At 48.1% G+C, this 12,777-nt stretch overlaps 1 protein-coding gene across 1 annotated transcript; it reads left to right on the forward strand.

The window, feature by feature from the left end:
• Positions 1–176: 176 nt before the first annotated feature.
• On the forward strand, positions 177–12,451 carry TSACC (TSSK6 activating cochaperone). The gene is made up of 5 exons (XM_084824739.1): positions 177–278; positions 5,126–5,194; positions 6,132–6,161; positions 9,138–9,296; positions 11,908–12,451. Exons 1-5 carry the CDS (start codon positions 209–211, stop codon positions 12,132–12,134), a joined length of 555 nt encoding a protein of 184 aa, XP_084680865.1. The 5' UTR covers positions 177–208; the 3' UTR covers positions 12,135–12,451.
• Positions 12,452–12,777: the final 326 nt, after the last annotated feature.

The raw sequence follows: 12,777 nt of genomic DNA on the forward strand, positions 1-12,777 counted from the left end.
GCCGCGCAGCTCTACAAGTTGCGAGGGGGAAGCCGCCATGCGCTTGCGCGGCCCCGCCCGAGCGCGCAGGCGCACAGCGGAAGCGGCCGGGCGGTGGCGAAGCCGAGTGCGCCTGCGCCAGAAAGGGGTGGACGGCTCGGAGGGGAGGGAAGCAGCCGGAGGGAAGCGAAGCGCGCATGCGCACAGAGTCTAGTTATCGGTTGGATGGATGGAGCCTTCACAGCGGCGGTCGCTGCAGCTCTTGCCGCGCTCCGAGCCCGACCAGCCCCACCCCAGAGGCGAGTTTTGGGGGGAAACCCACACCGCGAAGCTTCGCAGTCGTGACTGGCCTGTGTCTGGGCATGACGGGATTTGTAGTCTTCTGTGGCTCTCGTCAGAGGAGCATCACGGGAGTTGGAGTCTCTGTCATGGCCTGATTCGCTCCCCAACTAAGCCCCCCTCCCCGCCGCAGGGCACGACGGGAATTGTAGTCCTCTTCTATCTTTCCTCCTTCCCTTGAGTCGGGGTGTATGTGCAATAGGCGGTCCATTACAGCCGCTCTTAAAACATTGTATATATATTATATTATATTATATTAATATTATATTATATATACACAAATAGTAATTTTATAGATATAATTACATATATATATTATGTATTATATATCATATATACTTATATATTTTATATGTAAAATAGAATATATATATATATCTCGTATTATATTGCATATTATATATGTAATATATTACTTTTTATTACTAAATAAATTCATATATATATATATATATATATATTATATAAGGTGCTGTGTTGGCCATAAGAAAAATTCCAAAATTCATATCGGTAATACTTTTTTGGGGCCAACTCAAAGATCACAAAAAATGTGCATGCTTTTGAGATCTCTTTATCAGGCAAGATGTTAAATAAAGCAGGTGGGAGGAAAACAAGAACATCTAGGCTACAACATCTAGCCGGGCTGTTCCTTCTCCCATTCCCTCTCCTCCCCAACTGCTTTTTGTAACCTCCAGATCCCTTCATCAGGCAAGACGTTACAAAAAGCAGTTGAGGAGGAGAGGGAATGGGAGAAGGAACAGCCTGGCTAGATGTTGTAGTCTAGATGTTCTTGTTTTCCTCCCATCTGCTTTATTTAACATCTTGCCTGATAAAGAGGTCTCAAAAGTATGCACATTTTTGGCAATCTTGGAGTTGACCTAATAAACATATTGTACTATATGGATTTCAGTACTCACAGTGTGTTAAAAATGCTTCACATCCATTATTCTTCTTGCAACAGCCCTGTGAGGTGGACTACTGTTCGTTCATCACATATCGCACGGGGCTGGCGGGGTTACTTAGGGCCACCCGAAGAGTTTGCAGCCCAGGCAGAATTTGCCCCCTCCCCAAATAATCCCTAATAAACCACATATGATAATTAGAAAAAATCTAAAGGTCAGGATAAAAGTTATTAGAATATTTACCACCACCCCAAATTATTGAAATTAAACAACAAGAGTGTATATACATCAAACATATAAAGACGGCAAATGGTTTTGAAACTCTCCATTTAAGAACTCAGATTTTAAAACAATTGTTTTACTGAACGTACTGTTGACACTGTCCCGCAAATCCGAATGCAGCCATGGAAAATGCCATGTTCAAAGTCAGCAGGGGGAGCCAGCTGGGCTAGGGAGAGGAAAGCAACCGCAGCAGCACCATGACCTCTCCACCTTCTCCCCGCACCCCATGTCCTCCTCCATGCGTATGTGGCCACTTTTGACTGTGACTGATGGGGTAGCACAGCTGTGAACTACCACACAATTTCCTTTTAAACCTTCACTGCTGTGCACCATCGAAGGTACACGTGCAGTCAGTGTTCATAAAAAAGAAAAGAAAAAAGGGAAAGAAACTGAAACAGCAGAACACACTCCCATTTCCCCCACTACTGCAGCATTGTAATGAAACTGTTGTCATGCGCTCATGCCACAGACGCAAATGATAGAACGCATATGACCTTTCAAACACCTTCTCCCTCAATTAGTACACTGTGCATTTCTGCATGGCACTCAATTGCGTTATAAACGCGGTGGTGTTTATTCATTAACATGTACCCCCAGAACAGCGGCTGCATTTTGAAAAAATACTGGCATGATGGTCCCTCACACAGTTTTGCTTCTTTCAGCAAATTAAATATTATTGATGTATATATTTTAGGTTTCTGAGTCGAAAAGTTCGAATGACATTGTTTTTGGATTAAAGGCCAGATCATATCCAGTAATTCTGATCTTTCTCTTCACCTCTCTCCCAAAAATGTGGATCTTTCGGCATAGCCATCCTATGTGCAGATCATCAGCTGATTGCAGCCCACATTTCCAATACACACCTTCCTTTATTTATTTATTTATTTATTTATTTCTATTTATTTCATTTCTATACCGCCCAATAGCCGAAGCTCTCCCATTACCTTTCCTGTTGGTGTTATTAATGCCTAGTAGCATTAAATATCTACAATAAATTAACTCGCAGTAATTTTCATAGAATCATAGGGTTGGAAGAGGCTTACAAGACCATCGAGTCCAACCCCCTGCTCAATGCCTCTTTTAAATTAATACAAATTGAATTTGTCATTCCTCCTGTAAATACTAGATTTTAAAACATTATTGTCCATACAAGAGAGGCTGAAATTTTATGTATCTTTACTTGAGGGTAAGCCCCACTGAACATACTGGGACTTCTTTCCTCATAAGCTTGTATAGAGTTGGGCTGACAGGGCAATCCTATACACGTCTACTCAAAAGTAAGGATAGGTATAGGATTGCAGACTGAAGAAGGTTCTTCCTGAGGGCTGTCCAGGGATTGCGGGACTGCATGATCTTCCAAAGCAGTCTTGCAAATAAGACAACAGAAGTTACTCCCCAGAAATATATATATGTGTGCGTGTGCGTGTATTCTATCCTGCTTGACGCTGATACACCTGTTTTTAGTTTTTTGTGGTCAAATAGATTGGTTGCCTAGAGTTGATGTTGACCAGCAGTGGTGGCTTCCAAGCCTGCTGAAGCATCCAGGCCATAAACGCTGTGATTCCTTTATAAATAAATCAGAGCTTGAAGGGATTCTCACTTCAGGAGATAAAGGATTGTGTAAAAACATACAGGCTTTGCACCAAAAAGAAAAGAGGTTAATCCTGCAGTCTGTTTATGTTACGCATCGAAGCATCATGGTGTGTATTTGCTGACCTTGCAGAACCCACCTTGCGTGTCATGAGCAGGGCTGATGTCAGGGTTCAGGATCTTTGGGCACCTGCTGAGACCCACCCCAGCGGGGGCCCAGTGCCGACCCACCAAGCCCCCTCACCCTGCTACTTCTCCTCCTCACTGTTGTTGCCAGTCACCTGCCTCCTCCGTTCATGTGAGCAGTGACAAGAGCAGGGAGGAGGAGGAGGGACCTCTGCCTGTCTTGCCCTCTCCTCCTGGGTGTGGGTGCAGATTGGGCCCAGAGGGAGAGGGCAGTTGGCCGGGCCCTGATGACCAGAGTTGGGGGCCGCTCAAGGAGTGGGTCCCACTGCGGGGATCTTGCCCTCCAGAGTCCTGAGCTGACACTGGTCATGAGTATGGCTGAGGAGCAGTGCCAGGCACTGATACACCTCCCCCAGCAAGCATCACCCACATGCATGCAAGCGTATCACCGCAACCTTAAGGCCTAGAGACTTGTTTTTATTTTAAAAGTTGTAAAGATATGCTCATTTCTGCACCTAATACCCAAGCGTCTGTGTTTGTGCAGGCATAATATGGCTAACCTTCACGACTGTGTTTCTTCTTTTTCGTTACACTAGCAAGGCATCAGGGTCCCCCAATAGGTTATGAACAGTTCAAATCCCCCAGCAGCCGCAGCAGCTAAACGGGAGGGTTTGCTCTGCATGATTCCTTAGTGCTGGTGTACTTACATTGCCATGAGAGCTAAGATGCATCCACGTCCCCCTCCGCTACAGGGAAGGTCCATAGCTCTTTGATGAGCTTCCACCCAGCTTTAAAAACCTGGCTGTTCAGGCGGGCATTTGGCCTGGATTAGGGTTTTTTAGAGCAGTGTCGTTTTGTCATGTTGTTTTGTTCAGCTGATTATGTAAACTTGTTATTGGTATTGTACGCTGCCTAGAGTGGCCGGGTAGCTGGCCAGATGGGCGGCTAATAAATCTAATAAATACGTAAAAGGGATGCGTCCCTCCCTCCCGCCACCGCTTCCCTGCAGACAATCCCCGCTGTATATGATACAGAGCTAGACGCACCGATGGTCTGCCTCGGTATGAGGCACCGTCCGATTTCCCCCCACACTCTTGGGAATGAACCTCTACACTCGAGACTCGGGGTGGGGGGAGCTGAACCCTGACGAAGGTCAGCGCTAGCAGCACAAAAGAGGACTGACTGGGGAGAGGTGCCTCAAAGCAGGGGCTGCTTTGCCAGGGGAGGCTGGGCTGCGTGCAGCGGGACCTGTGGCCAAGTTGGGTCAAACTCCAAGGCCTGCAGAAGGCTTGCCTTTGACGCTGCAAGCGGCCACCAGCCTGGGCAGCGCCGGCGTCAAAGGTAGACGTGGTCGACCACAGCCTAGCAGAGGCCCCTGACAAGAGCCTCCTGAACTTGCTCCCCTCCATCATCGCAACCTGCTTGTTCCCCTGCCTGTCGCTCTGGTCTGGACAACGGAGGAGGTGGGAAGGAGGAGCAGATGCCACGGCCTACTGGCTCTCTGCCTGGCAAGCAAGCAAGCAAGCGGTAGCAATGATGAGAAGGAGGAAGAGGCGCAACAGCAGCTGGCGACAATGGCGGTGATATGGTAAGGCTCGATGAGGGAGGGGGACCAGTGCGGGCCCTAAAAACCTGGTGCTGGCCCTGAGCCTGGGAAAACAAATGCACTGTTGAGTATGCTCTAATCTTTCATTTATTTCTAACCACAGCACTATGAAACCGGAAAGACCCCGGAAGACCTTCTTGACCATAAATAAGAAACATAAGCCTCTCCCTCCAGTCCGTATCAAAGGGGAGTTGCTTTCCAGTCTTGGACCATATATTATTATCCTCCGATGGACGCCCCTGAAACATCCCACTCATGATACAATTAACAATCCTCTTCCTTTCCTCTCCTTGTTTTCTAGGCACGGGTTCCAGTCCTGTTCGGGTGGAACCAGATGTTAGCCCTCAGGATGAGAAACAGCATCGGAAAAGTAAGTTGGACACCACCACCCCACTCCCGTCTGACCTCTTTTCTCACCAGCTAATATGGAGGGCATCTCTACACCTCCAGGTTATTGCACATTCACAACTGGACACTCACTGAATTGTGTGGTCCATTACATGATGCCGGCATCGTCCAGTCATTATCCCACCATTTCCACCCACCTATCCCGTGCTTTCCTCAAATGGAAAAAACGTGGTCTTTTTCCAAATATGCACAAATGGAGTGCCATGACCTCCCCATGTATTTCTCCTCTAGCACAAATGAACCACTGTGTGTTGGCAGGGGCGTGGCTAAGTGCCTAGCCACACCATTCTTGCGAGACCTTCGGTCTGAGCAGTGAAGCAACTGAGATGCTGCAGAAGTGACAGCCAAGGACTTGCAAAGTAGCTGTGGTCTTGTAAAGAATTCTGCTTGGATGTGGCCTCTTCGCTTCTGCTGGGCATTTTAAGGTCCCAGAGCTCAGTTTGGAAGTTCAGACAGGTTCAAAACAACCCATGCTCAACCACTGTGTGTGGGTTAGCGTGTTGTGTGAACGCAGCACATTTTCCGTAGGGTGGGTTATTGTGTTGTCTGAATGCAGCCATAGTGGCTTGTTAACCATGCAGTGTGGGTTGTTAACCTCCCTGAACAAGCCAGCAACAAACCATGGCTTCTCAAGGTGGCTTGTTCAAGAAAATAAGCCACACTGCATAGTTAACAAGCCACCCTGGCTGTATTCAGACAACACGCTAACCCACGGTTCAACGAATAACCAATGGTTCAAAACTATCCATGCTCTACCACTCAGTGTGGGTTTGCGTATTGTGTGAGCAGCCCCTAATAACAGTTTGCACTTGTTGACACTGCATAAATATGAATGCTTACAAACTCAAAAACAGCAACCCAGTTAAAGCCCGTAACAATTGTAATCTTATATTTTTCAGGTACACCAAGGAGATCTTCACAAGTCCCACGTAGGTGTTTTTATCCTTGCTGTCTTTAGATACCTTTGCGACTGGGGAACAAGTGGTCAGAATCCACTGCTTTCATTCACAGTTCCACTTTTTCAACCAGACAGCACGGCTGCCTCTCTAACAGCCATTTGACCTGTGAGAATTAGCAGTGAGGCTTTCTGTGGCGTGAGATAAGCACGATTGCCTGCTTTCTGCGGCATCTCCTTCTACTCTATTAGAAGCGCAGTACCAGGGAGCAGTTGAAAAGTCCCATTGATTCCAATTGGAGAGATGTGAACATCTCCTGAACTCTCGCTTTTATGTTATTTATTTATTTGTTTGTTGGATTTCTACCCCGCCTTTCTACCAAGAAAAATGGCACTCAGGGCAGCTTACAACCATAAATAAAACTTGATGAAAACAATAATAAAACAAATGCATTAAAACACAGTTAAAAACTCAGCAATAACAGAATCAAAACCAGCATCCAACCCGACAGACCTGTTTATATGCAAAAGTCCTGCTTGAATAAAAAGGCATTTGCCTGCCCGTGGAAGGACAACAGAGAGGGAGCAAACCTAACTTCCTTGGGAGAGAGTTCCAAACCCTCAGAGCGCCAGTGAGAAAGCCTTCTCTTGTGTCCCCACCAAAAGTGCCCCTTATTTCATGTCCTACAGTCTCGGATGATAGAGAACAGGTTGCGGCCCTCTTCTGTGTGACAAGCCGTTAGGCACTTGAAAAGTACTAATATATCCCCACTCAGTCTTCTCAAGGCTATCATCCAAGACTAGGGCACAAAATAATGGGCTTAAATTGCCAGAAGGCAGATTTTGTTTAAACATCAGGAAAAACTTCCTAACAGTCTGAGCAGTCAGACAATGGAACCAACTGCCTAGGGAGGAGGTGATGGGCTCTCTATTGGGAGGTATTCAAGCAGAGACTAGATGGACACCTGTCAGGGATGCTTTAAACTGGCTTCCTGCACTGAGCAGAGGGTTGGACTCGATGGCTTAAATGGCCCCTTCCAACTCTATGATTCTGTACTTGGATTGATCATTGTTTATTGACAGCATAACTTTTCTGCTGCTAGACAACTCAGCCCTAAGGTCTTGCGAGCTGCTAGACAACTCAGCTCTAAGGTCTTGCAAGCTGTGCGATCCATTCTTTGTTCCCTGCCTCTTCCTAGTTGACACAGCAGGGTTTCCTTGGGCTGAAAGGAGCTTTTGTGCAATGCTCTCCTAGTAGCCTTTCCTGGCTCTTTAGAGAGGCAGCTGCAGTCATTCTGCTACACTCTCCAACACCCAGGAAACAGCAGTGTCACGGCTGGCAGGAGATGCAGTTTCTCGCTCAGGTTGCCAGCTACTCTATCAGCCGCTGCTTATGTCCCACCAGGACTTGATATGTACCTCCATGCTTTGAAAAGCAGCGTCTGCTGATTTAGACACATGAGGCTGCTGTGAAATACGCCAGAGCAGGCCAAACTGGTTTATTTCTGATCAGCTGGCAACCCTGCTGCTTGACTGGGACAACGGTACCACATCCTGTGCGAGGTGGCCAGTTTCAGCATTGGGCCAAGGGACAGACAGGGGCTTCTACATCCCCAGGCAGGGGATGGATTTTAGCTGGATAATTCTGTGGGGCTCGGCTAGTTGCTATTTTACTCTGCGGTTTCTGTTGAAATTCACTCCTACACACAAATGCACAGAGTGAAAGCTGGAAGTAATCCTGCCTGAAAGTTCAGGGACAAGCTAGACATATCAAGAAATGCGCAGTTGTTGCCAAAAGCACCATTGTGCAGCATTTCGCTCCCCCTCCTGTCTGTAACGTCTTGTCGTGCCGACCTGTGTCCTGACATCATGACCTTCTGCTTTTCCTCACCCCAGCCAGCAGCAACCAGTTAAGTGGAAGGGGCAAGGAAACACAAAATGTGGCATCAGGACACAGGTGAGTTCCACCTGGAGGCGGGGTGAGTGTGGGAGGAAGAATATGACCGCCATTTTCAGTGGCAGTTGCGTTGTTATCATAATCTCTTGCCTCCCATTCACTGGTTCTTCCCACGAGGCAAGAATCAGAAAATGTTCACTGTTAGTGGAGGGAGAGACCCTGGTGTAATTAACCCATCAGTTGTTGCATTCTGGGTTGTTGTGATGTGCAGGCATAGACGTGCTGACAAACCATGGTTTCTTAACTATGCATAACCCAGAAAGAGAAGCCATGGTTTGTTGCTGGGTTGTTTAAAGCTTGGGTTGTCATTACATGTGAACCCAGAACCATGGGTTGTTTCTCCAGGCTACTTACAAAGGTGGTGGGCAAGGGTGGTCAGAAAACCCAGCCACTCTACATGCCAGTACTATAGGAATACAGGGAGGAAGCAAGCAAAGGAGGAGAACATAGAACCCAGGGATTGAGAAAACAAATCACGGTTCAATCGTCTGCCAGACAAACCATGGGCAAGGCAACACACCATAGGTTAAATAAACCATGGATTAGCATTATGTGCAAACCAGGTCTCTGTGTGTGAGTGTGTATTCAAGTCTAGGGAACTGGTAAGTGAGACTATTTACTGCCTCTGAAAAAGGGGTGAATTGCAGGGCTGCAATGTTTAATCGACTAACGAGTTAGAGTAATCAGTTTTAAACAACACTTTTTCCTAGCTAAAAAGCTATTCCAGATTAACCGGGAAGCAGGCATTTTGGGTTTTTTTCATGAAGGCCAGTATGTATAGAAAAAGCAGCTGCAACAAGCAAGCCCCATCTCTTCAGGGAAGGCCTCTTCCAAAACGATCCCCACTAATGAAAATAAATTATGCTTCTGTTTCATGACTCTTGTCTTTATCCATGCAAATTTAACCAATTAATTACTCAGTTAAGTCACTAATACATGCTTAATCGACAGTGATTTCTTTAAACATGTGAGAGGCCTAGCAATTTGAATGCTAGGTTCCAAAACTCTTGCCACGCAACGCATTTCAGTTTTTCTCTCTCTCTCTTTCAACAGGAGAAGACTTTGAAGCCCCCCCGCCCACTTCTTTTAAGCCTCTCTGCCCTGCCAAACCCTCTCCCAGTTTTCTGGAGCTCCCATCCACTCAGTGGAGGCCCAGCCCAGGCCTGCCGTATACCCAGGCAGCTAGGATAGGAAAAGGAAAGAGACATTTCTGTAAGTGCTCGTGCCACAAATCAAGGCCAAACGATGAGAATCTGTATTGGTAAAAAGCAAAACTCAGGCACCAGTTCTTAGTTTCAAAGTTCTGATCGGTGCTCTTTCTGGCAAGGAGGGCAGAACAAGCTCTGTGTAGCTGTTCCTTCTCTGGCTGATGTTTGGGGCTCGGTTGTTCTCACCCTTGCTGTGATGTTCATCCTGCGAGGAAGGGATGGGGGGGAGCTGAGCTTCCCAGTGGCTCTTGGTTCTCTGGCCAGAGGATGAGCACAGAGTCTGCAGTGCTCTCCCACTTTCCATGGCGTTCTTCCAAGGAGATAGGGGGTGCCTACCTTGGGTCTACCTTCCACCACTGAGCTATGGCCCCGATACCCTTTCTGCATCAGGTTTGGAGAGCAAGGAAACAGAGAGCTTCTCTTGGGCTTCCCTCTGCTTATGGAGCTCCCCACTCCCACTGCATACTCACTGAGGCCTGAGCACCTTTTGGAAGCGTTGTAAGGCCAACCTCTTTGTTCTGGTCTTCGTTGCTCAGAATTAAGCTGGGAAATTTCATTATAGATTATAGAGAAACTCTTTGGGCTTCTCCACATTAATGGAAAATCCCGCTGCCTTACTGGGACTTTCTGCTCCCGGATTCTTTGCAGGATTACAATTGGCTCCATTACACAGTCGGACATGGGCGACCACGTGGTTTGAATTGAAGCCTTCCGATTTGGCACTTTTCCTATGTTTTCCTTTAGACAGCACCATCATAGTGGCATATAGCACTATGGCGTCATTACATGCTACCGATTCTGCGCATTTTAAAAAAATAGCTGATTTAGTCCGGTGGTTTTTATAGCGGGATAAACCTGAAAAGCGTGGGAGGGGCCCTGGATATCGATGACGTTGTGTAATGGACCTGCAAACTTCTATCAGTGGCCAATCACAAGTGTGCAATAAATCGCTAGTGTGGAGAAGCCGTTTCTCTGTGTTGCCAGTTTTACTTTTGGTATCAGCCCCAAGCCTTTGGGATAAGACAGACCAGGGATCTCCAACGTTTTTGGGTCAGTGGGCACATTTGGAATGTTCAGAGAGGGTTGTGGGCACTCTCACAAAATGGCTGTCACAAGCTGGGCTTGCCCATTCACAAAATGGCTGCCATGGTGGGGATGGCCAGCTACAAAACCCCCATTTCCCAGAAGGCAAGCTGGTGGGACTAAAAGAAAAGGAAGTTGCCCAAAAAACAAATGAACAAGGCAGAGGTGAGATGTGAGCTTTAAAACACAAACCACTCTTTTGAACCCACATTTTTCTGCTCCAATGCTCACTGCAGAGAAAGCAAACTGTTGAGGCTCAGCGATCTGGCGCCCACAGGCATTCTTGGAAATAAAGATTGCACTGGAGGCTGACACTTCCTTTCGCCAGCCTCCCAGGTAACACACCCCAAAACCTTAATTAAAAACTATATTTAAAAAATAAAACAAAAATCAGGAGGGAACGGGAGCTTGGCAAGTGCCAAGAGAGGTCTTGGTGGGCAACCTGGTGCCCACAGGCACCATGTTGAAGACCTCAGGGCTAAAAGATAGAGAAATAAAGCAAGTCCTGCAAGTCAACCTTCGCTTGGATACTAGAGTAGAGGATTGCTTTATCCTCCATGGATCGTAAATGGCCATCTGTGTCGGGGCTGGCATGGTTGGTCGCTTGTCGGGAGCCCACCCCCCAGCAGGGCCCCCTGGCCAGAGCCCCCTGGCGTTGCTCTTCCTCTTCCGCATTGCAACCTGCTTGTTCGCCTGCCTCTCGCTCTGGCCCAGGCAGCAGGAGGAGCAGTGGATGCCATTGCCAACTTGCTCGCTGCCTGCCAAGGAAGCAAGCAGTAGCCATGATGGGAAAGAGGACGAGCAAGAGCACCGAGAGCCCGTGTGGTGCAGTGGTTAGAGTGCTGGCCTGGGACTAGGGAGACCTGTGTTCAAGTCCTCGCTCAGCCATGAAGCTCACTGGGTGACTTTGGGCCAGTCACTGGCTCTCAGCCTGATCGACCCCACAGAATTATTGTGAGGATAAAAGGGAGAGGAGGAGGACCATGTAAGCCAGTGGTTTTCCGGGCCAAATTCAAGGTGTTGGCATTGACCTTTAAAACCCTCTATGGTTCCGGCCCAGCCTGTCTCAAGGAGCGCCTCCAGCAGCACCAGACAGGCCGCTCAACAAGATCAGCCTCGGATGGCCTTCTCTCTGTCCCATCAGCCAGGACAGCTAGGCTGGTGAGGACGAGGGAGAGGGCCTTCTCTGTGGTGGCCCCCGCTCTGTGGAACTCCCTCCCTAGGGAACTCCGCCTTGCCCCCTCTTTAATGAGCTTCTGCCGTGCATTAAAAACGTGGCTGTTCAGGCAGGCATTTGGGGTGGGTTAGGTATTTCAGAAAATGTTGTTATTGTAGAATTTTATTGTTTTAAACTGTTTCTGTTATTGTACATCGCCCAGAGTGGCTGGGTGACCAGCCAGATGGGCGATTAATACATTTAATAAATAAATAAAATAAGCCACCTTGGGTTCCTCGCAGGAAAAACGGTGGGATATAAATGTAATAACAAATAAAACATCTAAATCATGTTCTCTCCCCCTTGCGTCCCCCAGCGCCTGACCATCAGCCGCAGGAGTGCTTCGGCCTCCTCGAGTGCATGCACAACAACATCCAGACCCAAACGCAGATCGCCCAGGCCCAGTTGTCCCTCCTGGAAGACATGCGCGAGTCCATGAACATCCTGCTTTCCAGGCAGGAGAGGCAAAACCCAGAGCTCACGCGGCAGCCTGAGCAACGCGCCGCACGGGGCTCCGCTTCCTCTCCCCGCCCTGTCAGCTAGCAGCAGGCGCGTGTGCCTTTCCGCGCGCAGCACTCCTGCAGAGCAAGCGCCTCCAGGCCCACCGCACGGCGCAGCATTCGTGGGTTAGCGACGGCTGCAGGATCTGGATTTTTCTCTGCCAGCAGTGCTGCAGGCACAGCGGCGCTCGAAAATAAACACGGTTGTTTTCGTTTCGGTGCTGTCACGTTTTCTTTTCCCCTTTCCCGCAAAACAGCCAGGAAGGGATCCTATAAGGGGTCATGCACTCCACCGTGCTTGCCCAAGGCAACATTTTAAATGCACGGTTGGCTTTAAATAAAACGGAGTGGTAGCATCTGACGGTTTTATGTTTCTTTGTCTGTTCTGCCAAGCCTGTCCTTATCGCATCCCTAGTTCTTACTTTGCCTCACAACAGCCCTGCACGGTAGGGTAGGCTGACAGAGAAAGAGAGAGCAAGGTTCCACATGCTGCAATGGCCCTGATTTATCCAACACAGCCCTGATTTGCTTGTCATTGCCACAGGTAAATCACCGTCCAGTCACATTTAGCTCCCTTCCCAGCTTCTCCAGAGGTTAAATCTCTACATGGAGAACGGCTGCATCTTGTCTCCAGCGCAATGCACGTTAACACACATCTGTTAAAGCATGCGCTCTTCTGCTGAGCT

Source organism: Heloderma suspectum, chromosome 17 (assembly GCF_057233095.1).
Source record: "Heloderma suspectum isolate Gila_16-S chromosome 17, 16-S_ref, whole genome shotgun sequence".
Taxonomy (NCBI): Eukaryota; Metazoa; Chordata; class Lepidosauria; order Squamata; family Helodermatidae; genus Heloderma; species Heloderma suspectum.